Source organism: Echiichthys vipera, assembly GCF_963691815.1.
Source record: "Echiichthys vipera genome assembly, chromosome: 2".
NCBI classification, from domain to species: domain Eukaryota; kingdom Metazoa; phylum Chordata; class Actinopteri; order Perciformes; family Trachinidae; genus Echiichthys; species Echiichthys vipera.
In genome coordinates, this window is record NC_139827.1 from 13,472,585 (window position 1) to 13,490,787 (window position 18,203).

Sequence of the window (18,203 nt, forward strand, 5' to 3'; positions counted from 1 at the left end):
CTGCTATTGGCATAGCAATGCAATTCTTTCAGCATATTATCACTTAAAAGTCAAAGTCAAAACACACCATATACTTCAAAGTGATCCTTATTTTCATTTATTCAAACACAACGTTTATCAATGATGAAAAACAGTAGAGTGTGTCATCCGATTGGGGGGTTTGATTCCCAACCCTCCAGTCCTGGTGTCTACGTGTCTTAGCTGAGACACTGAACCCCAGCTCCACCTGCTCCTGAAGGCTGTGTAGTCTGTGAGTGTGTGTCTGAATGTTGAGATTATCTCCTGGTGAATAGACGGCAACTTCTGCAAAAAGTGTGTGAATGAGTGAATGTGGCAAGTAGTGTAAAAGTGCCTTGAGTGGTCCGAAGACTAGAAAGGCGGCATATCAGTACAAATCCATTTACAATTTACCAGAACTCTCACTTCAGTACAAAACACATGAGCCCCCTCTTTAGCCTCACAGAGGTTGTGCTGTTGTAGAGCTACTGTACAGAATGAGGAGGTAATCATGTCCAAGCCTATACGGTAATTGATAATTTGCTCATTTGATTCATTACCAAAAAGATTATACATGAAGTGTGCACATTTTTTGTGATTTATAATTTGAAGTCTACTTTATATCCCAATCCCAATATATTTCCATACTGTCAGTCCTTCACACGTATAGATGGGAAGGTCAAAGTGACCTTCTTAGATAAATGGAAAGCAATCTTCTTCTCATAGTAGGCACACTCGTTGACAAAGAGAGGGTAGACTTCCTCTCCCTCATGCTTCACCGTCTCCCCGGAAAATGACAGGAACGTGGGGTCCCCTGGTTTGAGAAGCTTGAAGTCATTATCCTGGAGAAAGGCAGAAAGCTCACAGGTTATTCATTATGACGTTGCCTTATCAGGGCAGCTTTTGAATGTGTGCAAATATGGTGTTTAGTCTTAGTGCCATAGTTTTTGCCATAGTCAAAATCAGGACTTTATGGATTCATGCAAGGAAATCTATCTGCAAACAGCACTACCATATGGAGCTTCGTTTAAAGGAATAGTTCAATATTTGCGTAAAAAGGGTCGTCACTTTCTTGCTGAGAGCTGAAAATGCAACTACTGATTTTTTTGGCCACTTGGGGGCAATGGAAACAAGTTGTGAGCACATAGAACATCGTCATCTCATCAGTTTTTTGAGTTGATATGGACAACGAACATGTTAAAAAACAGACATTCAGCTGATACAGAGAAACGTTTGCATTGATTTGGGTGGTTTAGCTGTAAACTCTCTTATGGGTAGCGTACATTGGGATTTTAGAGAATTGATCCTGAAATGTAATGGCAGTGAAATAAAGCAGAAAAGTATCAGGCTGGACAGCTAAACAATGAGCTGAAACTCTCTTTAAAGCTCCACAAAGCCGAGGGGAGGTGAAGTATCTGAAATGCCTCCGATACAGACTGAAGTGCTTGTATCGGTATTTAACAAGTACGGTATGTGTGTCTAAGCACTGGTCTGATATATTAGGCCCCAAAAAAATCTACCTTAAAGTTTTCTGGGTTTTTCCACTATGACTGACTGTGAAAATATATAATAAAAGACAGTTCTGTTCAGTTCAGCTAATAAAAGGAAATATACTGTATACTGGTATCAGATCAGTACTCAGTATTGGCTGATACGAAAGTTCAGGTTTCAGAATCAGGGGGGAAAAATGGTATCGGACCATCTCGGAGCTGAAGATGCTGAAAGTTACTCTCTGTACCACTCATGTCTTCCACCCACTGGTTGTCCATCAAACTCAACTAAAAATAAAAGGTGACCATGCCTTTTCATTTCTTGTCCCCACTCTCTAGAATTCCCTTCCTCCTTGTTTACATCCGGCTGCCTCTGTAGAGTTTAAAAAGGCAGCTTCAAACATTTTTTATTCAAACAGGCTTTTGCATCGTAAAATGATTACTTTGTTTTATCATGTTTGTGATGTATTGTTGTTTTAAAATTTCAATTACCCTTAATTTAAAGTACTTTGTGACAGCTTGTCTGTAAAAAGTGCTGTATGAAACTTACTTTTTTATTTACCATAACCCCCAAAAGAGACCCCTTTCATGTTGTCATTAAAAGCATTATAAAAAAACATAGATTGTAGTCACTTGAATGAATGCTTATCCTTCTGCTGTACCTGGAGCTGAGGATGGATGGTGGCAGTAATCTCATTGGTTGTAGGATCCCTGGGGTAGTCGACACTCTTCACAGCAGTGTATGCTTCGATTTCACCTCCTTCAAAGGTACTTCCTGTTAGCGAACAACAGCGATAATTAGTAGTGCTGGTGTACTCTAGGAGGAGCAAAGAAGTTGTTGAAAAGGTAATCTGACCCTTGAAATACCAGAGGTTGTTTCTCACCTGAATTGAATTTCTGAAGCCATTCTATTGTGAGATCCACTGCCTCTCTCGCCATGTTAAAGATATCCGCTCTGAGCACACCGGTGGGTTGAGGACCGACCTCTATTGCTGCAGTGGACGATAAACAATGCCAGCATCTTACATCTGAATCTGTTCAATTATTTAGATGCAGACTGAGAGAGAGAGACACGCACTTACAGATGCCATGTTTGCCCACTGAGTCCAGGGAATAAGCCTCAGAAATGGGCTTATCTAGCATTATAGCTCTCACAGGCGCAGAGGTCATCTTACTCTGAAAACCAAACAGGTCAATTTTTACAGCACTGCATACATCAATACCTCCCCTTTGAGCTTTAATATACAATATATAGAGCCTGGCATTTGACCATAGATTCAGTATTTTATTGACCTGAAACCAGGATTACATGGTATGGAGCACAAACAACATAAATATCCAAAATGAGACATCTCAACCACAACTGGGTTGATTGCCGTGATTTTCCAGAGGATGAATCCTACTGACCCTCTGACCTTTCCCGTAGCGCCACCGTCAGGTCAAACCATTTAAATACTTTGGGTTATGACTAAATTAGAGATCTAAGCCTTTATATCTATCTTCCTTTGGTGTTACTAACTCCAAAGTCACTGCACAAATTGTCTTCTTGCTGCTTATTGATAACTAGGATATTCTTTATATTGCATGTAAATAAAATTCATTATATTCATTATTAAATGAAACCTATTTAAAGTTGAACATTATGATATCTACTAACAGTTTCAGAATTTTGTCCTCTACATTTGTTGTATCAGATCTTTGGTATTATTGCAGTCAAAGTCAAAAAGCTGCATGTCATGAAGTCAAATGGAAATCCCTGACATATTTGTCTGGATGACTCCATGAAGCTCTTACCTGTATGTATTTGTAAATGTGTAGTGCGATCCAGTCTATGGAGTAAAAGATGAGGCACATGCCCATGTTGGAAGTGGTGTTGTGGAGGTCGCAGAGCAGATCCACTGCCTCATGGCTTCCTTTGGGCCCAAGCTGAGCGTTCAGCTCTCTGGCTCGTATCAACTCGTAGGGTGAAGAGTCTGTTATCGGGGCACTGGAAGCCAGATGATGTAATGAGTTTTCTCAAACAACACATACTCTTGTCTAACTGTTTTATTTTGCTCTTACAAGGCCGTTTTCAAATACAGATTATCTTTTAAAGTAGTAAAGTACTTTTTTCTACTTACCTCAGCAACGCATCTGTGAAACAACGATTGAGATCTGTGTCCACGTATCTTCTGCAAACATCCACAGCCCGTGGATTTGATAGGACAGTAGTTATAGAAACAGATCCAGTCTGATCAGCTTTATGTTTATTCCTCACCATGTATATCCCCGACATCTCATTTCCATGGGTGCCACCACAAATGGCAACACGGGACAGTGGTGGGAGAGAGCGATAGTCCATCTGTTGGCAGGAAAAAAATAGGTTGTTGGACAATTGTTGTCCTGTCTTACTTTTTAACCACGCAAACCCAAACCAGCCTGACCAGCAAGTGAAGTCAAACTTCAATGCAGCATGTGTAACCTATGTTACACATAAACCAGACAAACATGAGTAACCTATTGGATGCTGAATTGAGGTTCAACCTCTGGTCAGAAACTGGGGTAAACATCAAAAAGTGTTGCTTAATAACAGTCAGTGAGTCTTTTAATTTAATAAGTGACCAAGCCAGTCGTAGTCACATTAAAGGGGAAGATGATCTGTTAACCTCTAGATAAACATTGTATGCAGATGCAGATTTGTGAATGATTGCAGACAACTTCCTGACAACTTCCTGAACACAACTAACTGCGGTCGTCCATTTACTGGTGTCCTTCCTATTGTTGATAATATAATATTGATAATATTAATAATTATAATAACATTTTCTTTTCTACATTTGATATGCGTCATGGAAGAATTCAATTGCTCTTCTCCCCTTACAAATGATTTTTTACACAAATATATTTAGTATTCAAATTAATAAATATTTATTAGCTAATTGTACAAATCTGTGCAACGCTGTCAACCACACAGCGCTCGACTTCACCACGCCACAGACTAAATGAGTTGGAGCTGCTGTGGTAGTGGGTCAATCACGCGTCGGATTAAACCGCTTGCGTCTGCTTGGCTGCAAGTAAAACTGCAAGTAGTAACTTTTTTCCAGATCTGGGTACAAAAATTATTGAATGCGGATATCGCTTGACAGGCAAAGTTTCGAGGATGCTGTCGATAGTGCAGGTGTATCATTTCCTCAGTATTTCAAAGGAAATCTGTAATTTCCTGTGGTGTCTAAGATCAGGCTGTTCCCCTGCCTTTCTCACCACTGTATGAAGCGTGCAAGTCAGTCAAGTTAACATGTTTTATTCTCCCAACTAATGACTTTCAAAGAATTATCAGTGCCTTTGCTTGTCTTAAAAATTCTGAAATATTGGACCAAGCTAACAAATAAGAATTTTGAAAGAAATTAAAATCAATTATGTGTTAGTTGTAGTGTCAGCTGTCTTGCTTCTGCATTTTAAAAAAGGTTGGTGCCACCAAAGAGGCTGCATACTAGCACCCCTGGGTGTAACTGCTGTGACATCATCATTTCCTTTAATTGGAAACTAAACAGAAGAATGAATGAACTTTGCCTGGTATAGGATGTAGCGTAATGCATAGTTTTGCAGGCTGCTATTTTTTAAAATCTGTGATAAGTGCAGAAAAATTGTCTTAGATCCACTGCTCAACATCCTGTGCCTCAGGGCAACACTAAAAAACACATGGGTTCACACATCTGGTGTTTGAGGCCCCAGTGCAGGGAACTCGGTCACTGCCCTAGTTTATTTTGTTAAAAAAAACTCCCTTTATTCAACCTAAATTATAGGACTTTAGGCATAATTTGCACCTCCAACATTTCAACATATTTTCATCTCAAAAACTAAATGATATTTGATTTAACAGTTTGCACATAAACTCTTATTCCAACAAAATGCAGGAATGCTGTTTAAGTGACTGCTGGTGCACCCCAGTTATGTTAACCCTGTCATACTCGATACGATATGATGCCAAGTAAACAGTTGGATCAGCATTTTACAACATCTGCAGAAGATAGTAATAAACATCTGTACAGTCAGCACTGTATTTGTTGAAAAGGTAGCCAAACAATTTCAACCCACCCATTTAGCATTTAAAGGCAGTATAAAAATAGTTATTGGATGTGGCCTGTAGAAACATAAGTGGGACACAGTGATAAAAATACACAAACACAGATGAACAAAATCGGGTATTCATTTCACAACCAGCTCACAATCTGCAGCCTGCTCACGTCAGGGCGTGAGCAGAGTGCTGTTATTATACACTGTTCAAGTTACATGATCAGCACAGACAGAAATCATGAACATGTACGTCAACTCTCCTAACAAAAATTGAATTCATATATAAGAGAAACATTGCTCACAGGGTCTTACCTTTCTTTCTAAATACAGCCCTGCTCTGGACTCAATGGACTTCAGCAACCTTTGAACTTAGAGGGAAGTCTTATCGGGACACTAATGCAGTTTTTCACAGACTGCCAGCAAAATAATACAGGCACTCAGCAAGCTACTTTCCAGTAAGAGCCATTAACAGTTCACTTGCACAGACCTGAGTGAATGCAAAGTTGAGCACCGACCACATACATATGTTGACTGTCAAAGCTGGTCCTCCTCCTTCCTTGTATTTGTTCTACTTTACCCGGGGCCCTCCTCTTTATGTTCTTCAGCTCAAATTTCAAGCAGTTAGTCATTTTATGATGTAACAAGCACTTGCTCTGTTATTCTCTACTAAACCAGCAGGAGACGCTCTGAGTGCTCTTTGGCCTGGGTGTAACTCTGAGGTGCCATAACAACAACAACAAGCCTATTGCACATGCTTCATTCAGCTCAACTGCACCTTGCTGAACTGTGCGCCTTGGTTGTTGTAATTTATTAATCATGGGAGCTTTGAGGCAGGAGCTGTAAAGCCCCCCTCCACTCAAAAAAGTGTTTTTCTTCAGTTATTGTCCTCTAAAAAAAGTCATATTCACATTACTATAGATATTATTATAGTAACTGTAAGTGTGTCTGTCTCTGTCTTTGTGTCTGTCTTTGTCTTTCTCTGTCCATCTGTCCTTCTTTTCTCTCTTTCTCTCTCCTTTTCTTCCTCCCCAACCGGTCAAGACCATGTCCGTCCTCCACAGAGCTGGCTCTGTCTGACGTTCCTGCCTGTTATAGGGAAGGTTTTCGTTGCGACCGTACTCTAGGGGGGAATTGTTGGGTCTATGTTTATCATAGAGTGTGGTCTTTACCTAGTTTGCAAAGTGTCCTTAGAAAACTTTTGTTATGATTTGGCACTATAAATAAAATTTAATTGAATTGAATTGAATTAAAATGTCTCAAATGGACTACAGTGAATTGTATCTGATCAAATTTTGAGGTGAGAGGTGTTTTCACATTCCTCTACCGAAGGAGGAGAATTGAAATTCAAAGATATCCAGGGTAAGCTTTAGTTGGAATGTCACTAATCCATAAATCAATTGCTGTTCTATATGTGAAACACTATTCAGAGGGAAATGACTTTGACACAACAGCGGCAAACCTCCAGCTCAGAGTGGACTGTCAGTACAGAGAAAATACACACTGCCCCCATAGCTGTCAGCCACTGACAGTTACAAGCTACCAAACAACAGAAACTCATCGGCAATCCGCCCAAGGGGCTCCGCTGCCAAACCGCCTCTGATGGCTGATCATCTCTGATGTGTTAAGTCATTTTGATGGCCGGTTGCGCACTTCTCTTTCACTGTCATTCTCAATCTAGTGTGAGCGCAAGTGCAAGCATGAGCATTAGCACGGGCAGCAGGGGACAGGGCAAGCCCAGATGCAGAAACTCTCAATGAGGGAGAAACAGTAGATGTGCTTCGAGCCCCTTCTCTGAGTTTTTATTTCCACCAAATGTTTACAAGCATCAACATATCTCATTACATACTCTTCTTTTATGATCTGGCACCGGGGTTCCCAACCTTTCTCTTTTGGCAAAACGTTTCAGTATTTCACAAAGAAAATTATTAAAGAATTAAAGAACTAAGTCTTTCCTGTCCTATTAATCATCCTTTGACCCCCTCAGATGCTCCTTTTGACCTGTTGGAGGGGTGCTGAAGCCTAGGTTGGGGATCACTAATCTAGAAAATGTTGAAATGTTGATTACCTCAAATCTTTCATATCATACCCTCCATATAACCCCCGTGGTCTCCTCCATTTCTCACTCTCGAAAGGGAAGTCCAAAGCTCCATTTAGACATGTAATCCTGTCGGATCAGCCACTTGATCATAAGCTGCTTCCTCTCACTCTTTCCCCTCTCTCTCTTTATGTCTCTCATCCTCTCATCCTCTCATTCTCTCTGCCAGTTCAGTTAAATCCACAGCATTCAATTTCACTTCAATTAATTTGAGTTAAACCCTTTAACTGCATGAAAATTATGAAAACTATATTTCCATAGAACAATGAACTCCTGCTGGTAGAGGTGCCTTCTGTCTCCTGTTCAGCTCTGTTTGACACCTGCCCTTTGATTTCATATCATCATTGATGACAAGGCCACACTGTTATGATGACAATTTAACACAAAACAGATGTTACATTATGTCAGGTTTTGGAGGATTATTTAACAGTTCCCTTTGAGCTGCTGGTTAAAGGTTAATTTGTGCATGTTTCAAAGTTTTAATTTGTGTGTTCACAGGGAGTGTTCATGTCCTGCAGGTTTGTGATCGTCACAATAAACACACAAGCCTGCACACGCATTTTGTCCTCATGTTTTCTGCCAGAAGATGGCAGAAAAGCTCTCAAGCCCAACAATGAATGCCCTCCAATAGAGGGAGAAAACATAGTACATTTAATCAAGTACAGTGCTCAGTTTGTGCAGTTATGAGTTACTTGTCTTTGCCATTTTATGCTGCTTTATACTTAGAAATGGATGTAAAAATGTATCATAATGTTTTTGTCAGTTGTGTACTCACACAAAATTCATTCATTAAGATATTACATGCAAAAACCTGATAATCATATCAAAGTTCATTGGTAAAGATTTTACCAATGGTTCTCAAACTTTTGAGCTTGTAAACCCTCACAAAAAGTGTTTGGTGAAACACACTGACACACCATTATCCACAGTTTTTTATTGTTTTTTGTTGCACTGGTACTTATCTTTGTTATGTGTTTATTTGTAAGGGACAAGTACAGAGGGACATTGACCGTTACAGAAGCATAAATAAAGCTAATCTCTAACACCAGTCCCTTAATGGGCATTACAGTTCAAGTAATCATTCAAATTAAATTTACCTACACAAATGTTCAAACAGAAACATTAAACAAAAACAAAAAGAATGCAAAACATTTGTAGCATAACTCAAGTGCACAAATAACCCAGACATTTCACGATTTGCCATCAACTTTACTCACCAGCTGGCATTAGAGGAGACAAAGGTTTTGGGCTCTCTGGAGAGTTTTCGTTTCTGTTTCAGTCACAATTACATTTCCCCTAAAACAAATGTAACACGGGTGGGCCACAGGACAGAATTTAAATAGTCATACCTAGTGTGTAATTTCAGGAACGGTCTTGAAGGATTAGCCTCTCCACTGATGTAAAACCTTTTTGAAAATCTGACATGTACAGTAAGTAGCCGACATCGACGACTGCCTAGTGTTGGTGGAGGTCCATGTTTTTCTATAGAAGCATTGACAGAACAGATTGAATGTCATCCACATTTATACACAGTTGGTGATGAGGACATAACATTATGCAAAACATCTTTACAAGTTTACCTTTAACCATAGGATTGTATTGACTGTATCAAACTCCTCTTGTCAATTTCGCTGTTATTGGCTTCACACAGATCAGACTTAATCCTGTTGCACACAGATCAGACACCAGACAAAGTAACACTCTCATCTCCGCCTGCTGTTGCCTCCCTTGTGATTAGATGATGCCTGAATTATTCATATGAAATAGAGGAAGAAGAATGTTTGATGCAGCTAATGATATCAGCTGTTACCTAATAGCTTGTGACCTTTTTAGTACAGGGGAACAGGGTGTGTTTGGAAGAGGTTTGAACAGTGACATTTGAGACAGGGAGTGGCCAAAAGAGGTGGCCTCTGGGTAATGAGGTCTTGCTGAGAGGAAACAGACTTTTTGACCTTCTTGTGGTCTTTTGCCAGTGTGCACGGCTTTGTGTGTGTGTGTGTGGTGAAGAGGCTGACCGATGAAATCAGAATCTATCATTCTTTGTCCTCAGAAAACTTTTTTATTGTGGGGGATGCCAGACTATACAAAGGCCAGACCGGAAAATATATGGAAAGGAAACATCACATTATACAAAGCAGCACATAAAAACAGGTAGACGTTAAGCAAATTGGCAGTCGTGCCCAGCAAGAGAAAAAAATGCTAATTTGGTATTTTTTCTGTGAGGAAAATCAGTTTGTATAACAACATCATTGGCATCTGATATGGCAACGCTGGAAATGGTGTGTCACGTCATATAGGATGGGTGGTAAAGAAAGATTTCCATGTAAATGATTGACAAGCATTAAACTAATCAAGACAGTTGTATGATTAAAGACTGTGTCGTATGAGGATTAAAATATTACAATACCACTCCGTAGCCATTACATACGGGTTAAATTACATTGACTGATTGGCGGATGGCTGAAGTTTAGTAAATAACGGAAATATCTATTTTAATTTCAGTCATAGTTTCAGGGGCCGTGCACCACATAACCATTATCCAGAGTTAACAGCTAATTTACATCTGTGGTCCCTAAGCAGGAAAACATAAAAGATAATACAATACAAACAATTAAAAATGATACAATGCAATTCAATGAGATTATTTACAACAGTATAGCACGTACAAATGACATCATAAAAAGCATGTACAACATACTGTAGTCTCCATGTTGGAAAACTGTCATACAAAGGTTTATATCAGTGATCCCATGATTGGTTTGCCTTCAGCCATGTTTTGGTTTTGAAAGACCTGACGCTTACAATACAATAAGTTACGACTTTGTTGACGTGAAACTCATAATTATGATAACTCTGATATGACACGAACTTGTCATAAGCATTTAAAAACATTTTGGGGGCTGTGTCTTTTCAGGGCTCACTTTCAGATACTCAAACATAATTTCAATGTTACTAAAATTTTCTTTAAAGGTCCCACATTAGGCTAATTTTTCCGGTTTGTATTTTGGGTTTCTACTAGAATAGATTTACATGGTGTGTGCATTTCTCTTTGGATTGATCACTTTGATACTTTCACAGTATTTGATTATAGCACCTTGACCTGCTTTATAATCATAAAAGACATGTAAATCTGACTTTTTAAAATATGGGACCTTTACATTTGAATTTACTGTCAAATCAATTAGGTTTTTGTTTTTATTTTGTTTTGTTTGATATAATGAAAAATATTTGAGAATTTTGAGCCTAATTTGATTTAATTCTTGACTCCTTGAGGTGATTCTTCTTATTCTTGATGTATAATAGTTAAATCTTACATTTGGTCTTCTTTCTATTTTTTGATTTGCGGTAAAACATAATTTTAAAAATGAATTTTTATAAACAGACTGGATATTTTGTACAGATCTTAAGATCATTTTTGAGGTGAAAAATGTGCAGATGTCTTAGAATGAACCGTTTACATAAACATTACACTGAGAAACATTCAGAGAGAGTCATATCAACAAAAACATTTTCCTTACATCCCAACACTTAATGGCCTTTACACTTGATCTGTTTTGAGCTTACTGTATGGTTACATAATGCAGACCAACCTACATACAATTCTGAAGCGTTGTTTTGATGGCACAGGATTAAACGTATCACACTCAGAGTCATCCGAGGCTTCAGACAGCTCTCATGCAGGACTCAAACCTTTGGAGTGAAATGGTTTTTAGACATTTAGAAATGAAGAAATTACCACAGTAAACACCTGTTGATCACATTTGGTAAGCATCAGTTTGAAGGAGGAGGTGTAATACACATATTGTAACTTGTGTGCCAAGTTGATGTAACTTAATGTGATTTCAAATTGCAGTGGTGGAAAGTAACTAATTACATTTACTCAGGTTCTCTATTTAGATGCAAATCTGAGGTACTTGTACTTTACTTGAGTATTTTCTTCTCATGCAACTTTACACTTCATCACATTTCAGAGACAATTATTATTAAATTTTTTCTTTTTACTTCACTACAATGATTTGACAGATTTAGGAACTTTACAAATTAAAATGTTTGAACACAAAACATATGATTAACTTATAAAATATGGCACACTATTATAAGTTAAACTACCCAACGTAGTGTAAGTACAAGTATAGCTGAAATGATTAGTACATTAATCGATTTTTTCGTTTTTCATGCTAAAACATTTCATTGTTCCAGCTGATTTTTGTCAGATGATTTTAGTAAATTATTTTATAATAATTGAGGTTTGTAACTATTGATTGGCAAAACAAAAATTGTGAGGGTGTCACTTTGGGTACATTTCTCACTATTTTCATTATTTTTACAAAATCAAATTGATTAATTGAAAAAATAAAAAAGTTGATATAATGAAATGAGTCTGTTCAATATAAGGGAATTCCAAATGAGCTCCATCTTGGACCATTTACACAATAAAATCTTACATTAATGCATTATTTTATAATACACAATAGGACAACAGTCACAAATGAAATTGTCCTGCATTGAATACTGTTACACAAGTTAACTATCCCAATGCAGGACTAGCTATTTTTTACATTTTTACATTTACATATGTGTTTGTGTATCATAGCCTACTACTGTAAATAAATGAAATATGAATGTTTTAAAATAGCCTGCAGTTCCTGCTCATATCAGCTTGGCCGCCTTTGATAGAGCATGTAACCAGGGAGTGTGCCAGGCTAAAAAATGAAAGAAAGAAAAACAAAACTAATAAACTGAAATTATATGTTTGTATCCTCCACTGCATCTGTGTGAGCTGATGAGTTGATGGCAGGCTGCATCAGCACCACTCTCTCTGTCTCTCCGGTCACATGTTGGACACTCCTGAGCGTATGTTGCGCATCTGAGTTGCCAGAGTGATTTGCGTCGCCTTCCAGCAGCCGACTGAAGCAGATTGTCCGAGGACACTTGAGGAATGGCCTCTGAACGGCATGAATCCAACGCAACCAGAAATCTGACCAACCAGTTCGTGCAGCCGGCGTGGCGCATCGCGCTGTGGTCGGTGGCTTACAGCACGGTGCTGGCAGTGGCCGTTTTCGGGAACTTGATTGTGATTTGGATCATTCTGGCGCACAAGAGGATGAGAACAGTCACGAACTATTTCCTATTGAACTTGGCTTTCTCCGATGTTTCAATGGCTGCGTTCAACACGCTCATCAACTTTATCTACGCGGCTCACGGAGAGTGGTACTTTGGAGAGGTGTACTGCAGGTTTCACAACTTCTTCCCGGTCACCGCTGTGTTCGCCAGCATCTACTCAATGACCGCGATATCCATCGACAGGTATGAGTAGGTGATGTGATAACCTACTGTAGGCATGGAACTGTTATTACTGGGATTTATTTAACGATGATTAATATATGAATCATTCATTATTTATGTTTCCATTATAGTGTCTGCAGGCCTCCTGATTGTTTTTACAATTTGAGTCATTTAGCAATTTACTTTTCACAGTAATTTAGTTACTGAAAGCAGAACTTTGGCTCAGTTTTGGTCACCTTTGTAAGAATACCCTACATCAAATATTTTGATATTAAGCCATCTTTCAGTGAATGATTGCTGAAGTGCTCTGAATGAAAAAGGGGTTGTGACTTCATTATATATGGAGGATCAGTTACATATTCAGCATCCTCCATGTAGGCCTACTGACCCTAATTCATTTTTCACGTTTTTTTCGTTATCAAGGTTTTCATGTTGGTCTAGTACTCAGTTAAAAAATGGAAAACTTGAAGCAAATACATCTTTTTAAATTACTGGCACTGATTTAACCTTAGTAAGACAATGGAATGTGCTTTTATTTATCTATTCGTCTACTTCAAAGATGCCTGAGCACTTTTTACTAAAAAATACACAAGTGGGAAATCAGTGATGACCAATAGTAGCATCATCACTAATGTCTTCATTGATTTCAAGTGCATTTACACCCTATATTGACAGTTTTCCTATTCATTTTGTTTGTATGTCTTTGGAGAGAAAGCAAACGGGCACATCTGTAAACAGATTACACATGCACATTAGGATTACCCCAAATGTAAAAGTTAAGATTCCTTAACTGTTTCCTGAAAAGACAACAAAATGGTGTATAACTGGCAGATATGATTATACATTTCGGAGTATAAGCGTAATAAAACTTGGACGGAAATAAAGGACTTGGTTCGTAAACATCTGCACATTGAGAGACTTTAATTGAAGGGAACATGTTATCAGAGAGAAACTTCAAATGTGACAAGGGCTTTAAGGTTTTAAAGATGGCTACCTTTCTGTAGAAAATAAAGACAAGCCAGAAAGGGCGGAATGAATATTAACCCCAAAAAACAGTGATGACTAATAAGCATCATCGCTAACCCCTTCATTGATTTTAGGTGATTTTCAAAGGTGATGTGACATTTTCATGAAGCATTGACCCATTTTATTGAACCGCTTTGAACGTATATATACTGAGTGAGTCACAGTAACCTAGCCTGCAAAATGCCAGATGTGGTAAGGATTGCATCAAGTGCAACATACTGACAGTGTTATTATTTGCATAATGTTTGAATTGTGTTTACTAACAAAGTCAAAGCTCTTGCCAATGTTGTGACCTCTGACCTGTAGATACATGGCCATCATCCATCCCCTGAAGCATCGCCTGTCAGCGAAGGCCACCATAGGAGTCATCGTCTGTATCTGGAGTCTTGCCGTGGTTCTGGCCTTCCCTCTCTGCTACTTCTCCACCATCCGAACTCTGCCACGCAGGACCCTCTGCTATGTGGCCTGGCCCCGCATGGCCGACGACCCCTTCATGTAAGTATACTGTCAAACTTCATCATTATTATCCTCATCATTATCATCATCATCGTCATTGTCATCATCATTGGTGGCAAAGCAGGGCTGTAATGTTTTTCATTGTTCTCCACTTTTGCAGGTATCATATCATAGTGACAGTTCTGGTCTACGTGCTGCCCTTAGTGGTGATGGCCATCACTTACACCATCGTGGGGGTGACTCTGTGGGGAGGGGAGATCCCAGGAGAATCATCTGATAACTGTCATGGGCAGCTCAGAGCCAAACGCAAGGTAAACCACACATTTATTTAATCTACACAAAATGGCGTATACAGGGCTTAATGTTATTAAAGTTGTTTTTAAACTCATATTAATTCAATACAGTGCACACATTTCCTCCTGAATAACTTTTCAGAATCAAAAGTTGTTTCTCGCTTTAACCCCTGTGTATAACTAGCAGATACTGACTCTGGTCTGAAATCACATTCAATGCACTACATACTCACTATATGTATTGTATCATTCAACATACTGTACTTTCGTGTGAATAAAACAGTAGCATGTGTCTTTTTGGATGCACTGAGCTGTACTGGAATTACTGCATCACTTCCTCCTTGCTGGTTGGAGACGTGTAATCATGGTGACTCGTGCAAACCTCAGCTCTAACGGCATTGCCAGATAATACTTAAATTACTGGAGAAGGTAAGCCTATACTCTACCATGGAAATTACAGATTTATGGACGTTATGGACGTTTCAGAGCTGCTTCGTTGTCTGTTATGGACATTGTTGGTACTACATTGCATTGTGGGATTTCACCTTAAAAGTATGCAATTTACATACTATTGGTTTCATGCTTAGGCTTCAGACATCCCCCAAAAAGCTATCTCACATACTGTTTTAGCCTATTACATAGCATCATGGAATTTTGAACGCAACCATGATCACACATTTCTACTCAAAACAGTTTTTAATTGTCTATGGCTATGACAGCCATTTCTGATTTATAAGTCTAATAAGTCATGTAGGGAGATGAAGGACTGCGGTTCAAGTCCCTTTGTTGGAAAGCATATGCACATTGAGAGTTTGAAAATAAAATAAAAGCAAAAATGTTACAGAAAAGATGCAATCCAGTAGGCTAAATGTTGCAAAGGCTTATTAAGAAAATAGTTTTAAAGATGGTTCCCTTTCTGCAAGAAATGATGACAAGAAATACAGGATATCAACAAACATCACCAGCATTACCAGCCCACGTTTGATCATTACATTACATTACTCTACATTTCATTTAGCTGTTGGGGAGGAAGTGAAACACATTTCACGCAGTCAGGTCTGCACTGATCCAAAACACTGTGGACTACTTACTGTGCAGCTTCGATCAGCAAAATGTGTTGTATTAATGTATTAATACGGACTTTTGAAAATATCGCTTTTTTTATTCGGTTGCAACTGCAGCCAGAGGAAGAGAAAAGCGTCCAGAGGGTAGACAGTGTGCTTTGCAGTAGCTACTGTGAGGGTTGGGTTGATCAGGGATTAAGGTCATCACAGCTGTCATGACAAGCATCTAACAAGACAGCTTCGGGATTAACACCAAAGAGTACAATTTATTGATAGACATCACAAATATTGCAGGTTAACGCACCAGATTATTTAAAAAGACAACACAAGCATTAGACTGCGGATTTATTCAGTGATAAAGGAGGTTTTGGTTGAAAGTTCGAAAATAAATTATGCAAATATTGCAACTTATTTTTTAAATGGCCAAATTACACTTATCAATTTCATCTTAATTAAACTTTATGCTGTAAAATGAGTGTATTGAAATACGATGTGGACTACAAAACAAAACAAACAGCAAATAGATTTGCCCACATAGACTTGCATTAGTATTAATGTTTGGCGCCACAAACACACACACAAACACACACACACACACACACACACACACACACACACACACACACACACACACACACACACATATATTGGGTCTACAGAAATAGATAAAGCGACAGGTGCAGGTTTGCCATTCACAATCTTTTCAAGGGCTTTATAAAGAGAAAAAAAATCTCAGAGGCTTAGATTGCTGGAAAAATTGAGCCGTGAGAGATATTTCTAAATGCCAGGAAACAAAGGAACAAGACAATGTCGGGACAATTCAAAGGCCCACTCCATTTGGGCTGGAGATGAGAGGTTAAGATAAGTCTCTGTCCAGCAGATGAGCCTCTGCTGATGTTATAAAAGCCTCCTGCTCCTGTTTGCCCTCCGCAGCTCTGCATTGTGCCTCCTGCATTGTGACACCTGCAACACACTGATGAGTTCTGTGCTGCTCTCAACCGTCCTACCTCTGGAACCTGCTGGATCTGGAGGTGCGTCATCGCTGACCTTTCCCTCCCTTTTTGCGGCAGCCATTCTGGCCTCATTGAACGGAAAACTCATTCTATTCATAATGAAGGGGAACAAACAACATACTCGCTACTTCAGTGACAATGTGCATAAAAAAAGCTGCCACGGGCTTCAATTATTCAAAATCAAAGTGAAATGGCATTTAGAGAGTTTTTCTTTCTTCATTTGATGTTTCTCCAGTTGAAGCGCACAGACACGGCTCAGGGGAAGAAATAAAAAACTGAATTATTCTGAGCTGTACTAATCAACAATCAACAGTGACAAACTGAGAGAATTACCAACGGAATCTGCAGTTGCTCCCATCTGTGTGGAGTCTATGCCTCTATTTTTCAACTCATTGTATTGGTGATACAGCCCGTAAAGTTTCTGTTTTAGTTCAGGTTACGTCCACACCTTGTCACTCTATCTCGACTACAACACTTTTTCTTGCCCAAATCTTGAACTTTTCCAAAATAGCCTATATAATATATAAATCTTAAAATTCCAGCCTGGTATTTCAGTGAATAAAGAGGAAGCAGGATGCTTTGTTTGTTGTTCCTGCTGAAAAGCAGACCTGCACTTGTTGCAATTTGCATGCTGAGGAAAGGTGTCTAGGTAAAGTGCTGTCCCGCTAATAATGTAAGTATTTCTGTCTTTTGTTTGCAGGTGGTGAAGATGATGATCATCGTAGTGGTGACCTTTGCCCTCTGCTGGCTCCCCTATCACATCTACTTTATTGTGACGGGTCTCAACAAGGGTCTGAGCAGGTGGAAGTACATCCAGCAGGTTTACCTGTCAGTTCTGTGGCTGGCGATGAGCTCCACCATGTACAACCCCATCATCTACTGCTGCCTCAACAGCAGGTGAGTAAAAAGAAGCCTCCCCCACAACCCCAAAAACGCGCATGTACTGTTGTATTTGTACACAGCAGCATGATAACATAATGGACTGATTTGCGTGCAGGTTCCGGGCCGGCTTCAAACGTGTTTTCCGGTGGTGTCCCTTTGTCCGAGTCTCAAGCTACGATGAGCTGGAGCTCCGAAACACAAGATTTCACCAGAGCAGCATGTGCACCCTCTCTCGCGTCAACACCAGCATTCTCAGCAAAAACAAGAGCACTTGTTCCCGGGGACACAGGTCAAGACTCAGCTCTGAGCCCGATCATAAAGACAGTTAGTTGTCTCTGCTGGTCAGCTCAATAGGTTTATTTTTGTTCATTTATAGAGCTGATAATTAACTGTGAAGGGTGTGGTGAACATTTAGAAATATGGGTATAGTATTGAGCTAGAGCCGGATAAAAACCCTGAATTTCTCATATAAATTATTCACAAATGTAAGACAAGATAGAGTCTTTTCAGTTTAATTTCCTTCTCGAATATTGCTTAACATTTCTCCT

The 18,203-nt window shown here is 39.1% G+C and overlaps 2 protein-coding genes across 2 annotated transcripts; one reads left to right on the forward strand and one right to left on the reverse strand.

The window, feature by feature from the left end:
- Window positions 1-150: 150 nt before the first annotated feature.
- On the reverse strand, window positions 151-6,087 carry LOC310962172 (N-acyl-aromatic-L-amino acid amidohydrolase (carboxylate-forming) B-like). Its single transcript, XM_083934553.1, has 7 exons — window positions 5,853-6,087; window positions 3,608-3,828; window positions 3,282-3,474; window positions 2,570-2,663; window positions 2,372-2,479; window positions 2,150-2,262; window positions 151-839 (listed from the first exon to the last, which is right to left on the reverse strand). The coding sequence occupies exons 2-7, from the start codon at window positions 3,826-3,828 to the stop codon at window positions 648-650; spliced, it is 921 nt and encodes a 306-aa protein (XP_083790679.1). The 5' UTR covers window positions 5,853-6,087; the 3' UTR covers window positions 151-647.
- Window positions 6,088-12,574: 6,487 nt separating this feature from the next.
- Window positions 12,575-17,984, forward strand: LOC310964498 (neuromedin-K receptor-like; the record flags this gene model as incomplete). The annotated part of the gene is made up of 5 exons (XM_083937644.1): window positions 12,575-12,942; window positions 14,254-14,442; window positions 14,564-14,714; window positions 17,474-17,670; window positions 17,771-17,984. 5 exons carry the CDS (start codon window positions 12,575-12,577, stop codon window positions 17,982-17,984), a joined length of 1,119 nt encoding a protein of 372 aa, XP_083793770.1.
- Between the last annotated feature and the right edge of the window lie 219 nt (window positions 17,985-18,203).

Coding starts and splice junctions, on each gene's coding strand:
- LOC310962172 (XM_083934553.1), bottom strand. CDS start 3,828: ATGGACTATCGCTCTCTCCCACCACTGTCCCGTGTTGCCATTTGTGGT. Junction 2,480..2,569: donor AGTGGGCAAACATGGCATCT/GTAAGTGCGTGT, acceptor CGTCCACTGCAG/CAATAGAGGTCGGTCCTCAA. Junction 840..2,149: donor CCATCCATCCTCAGCTCCAG/GTACAGCAGAAG, acceptor GCCTTTCTCCAG/GATAATGACTTCAAGCTTCT.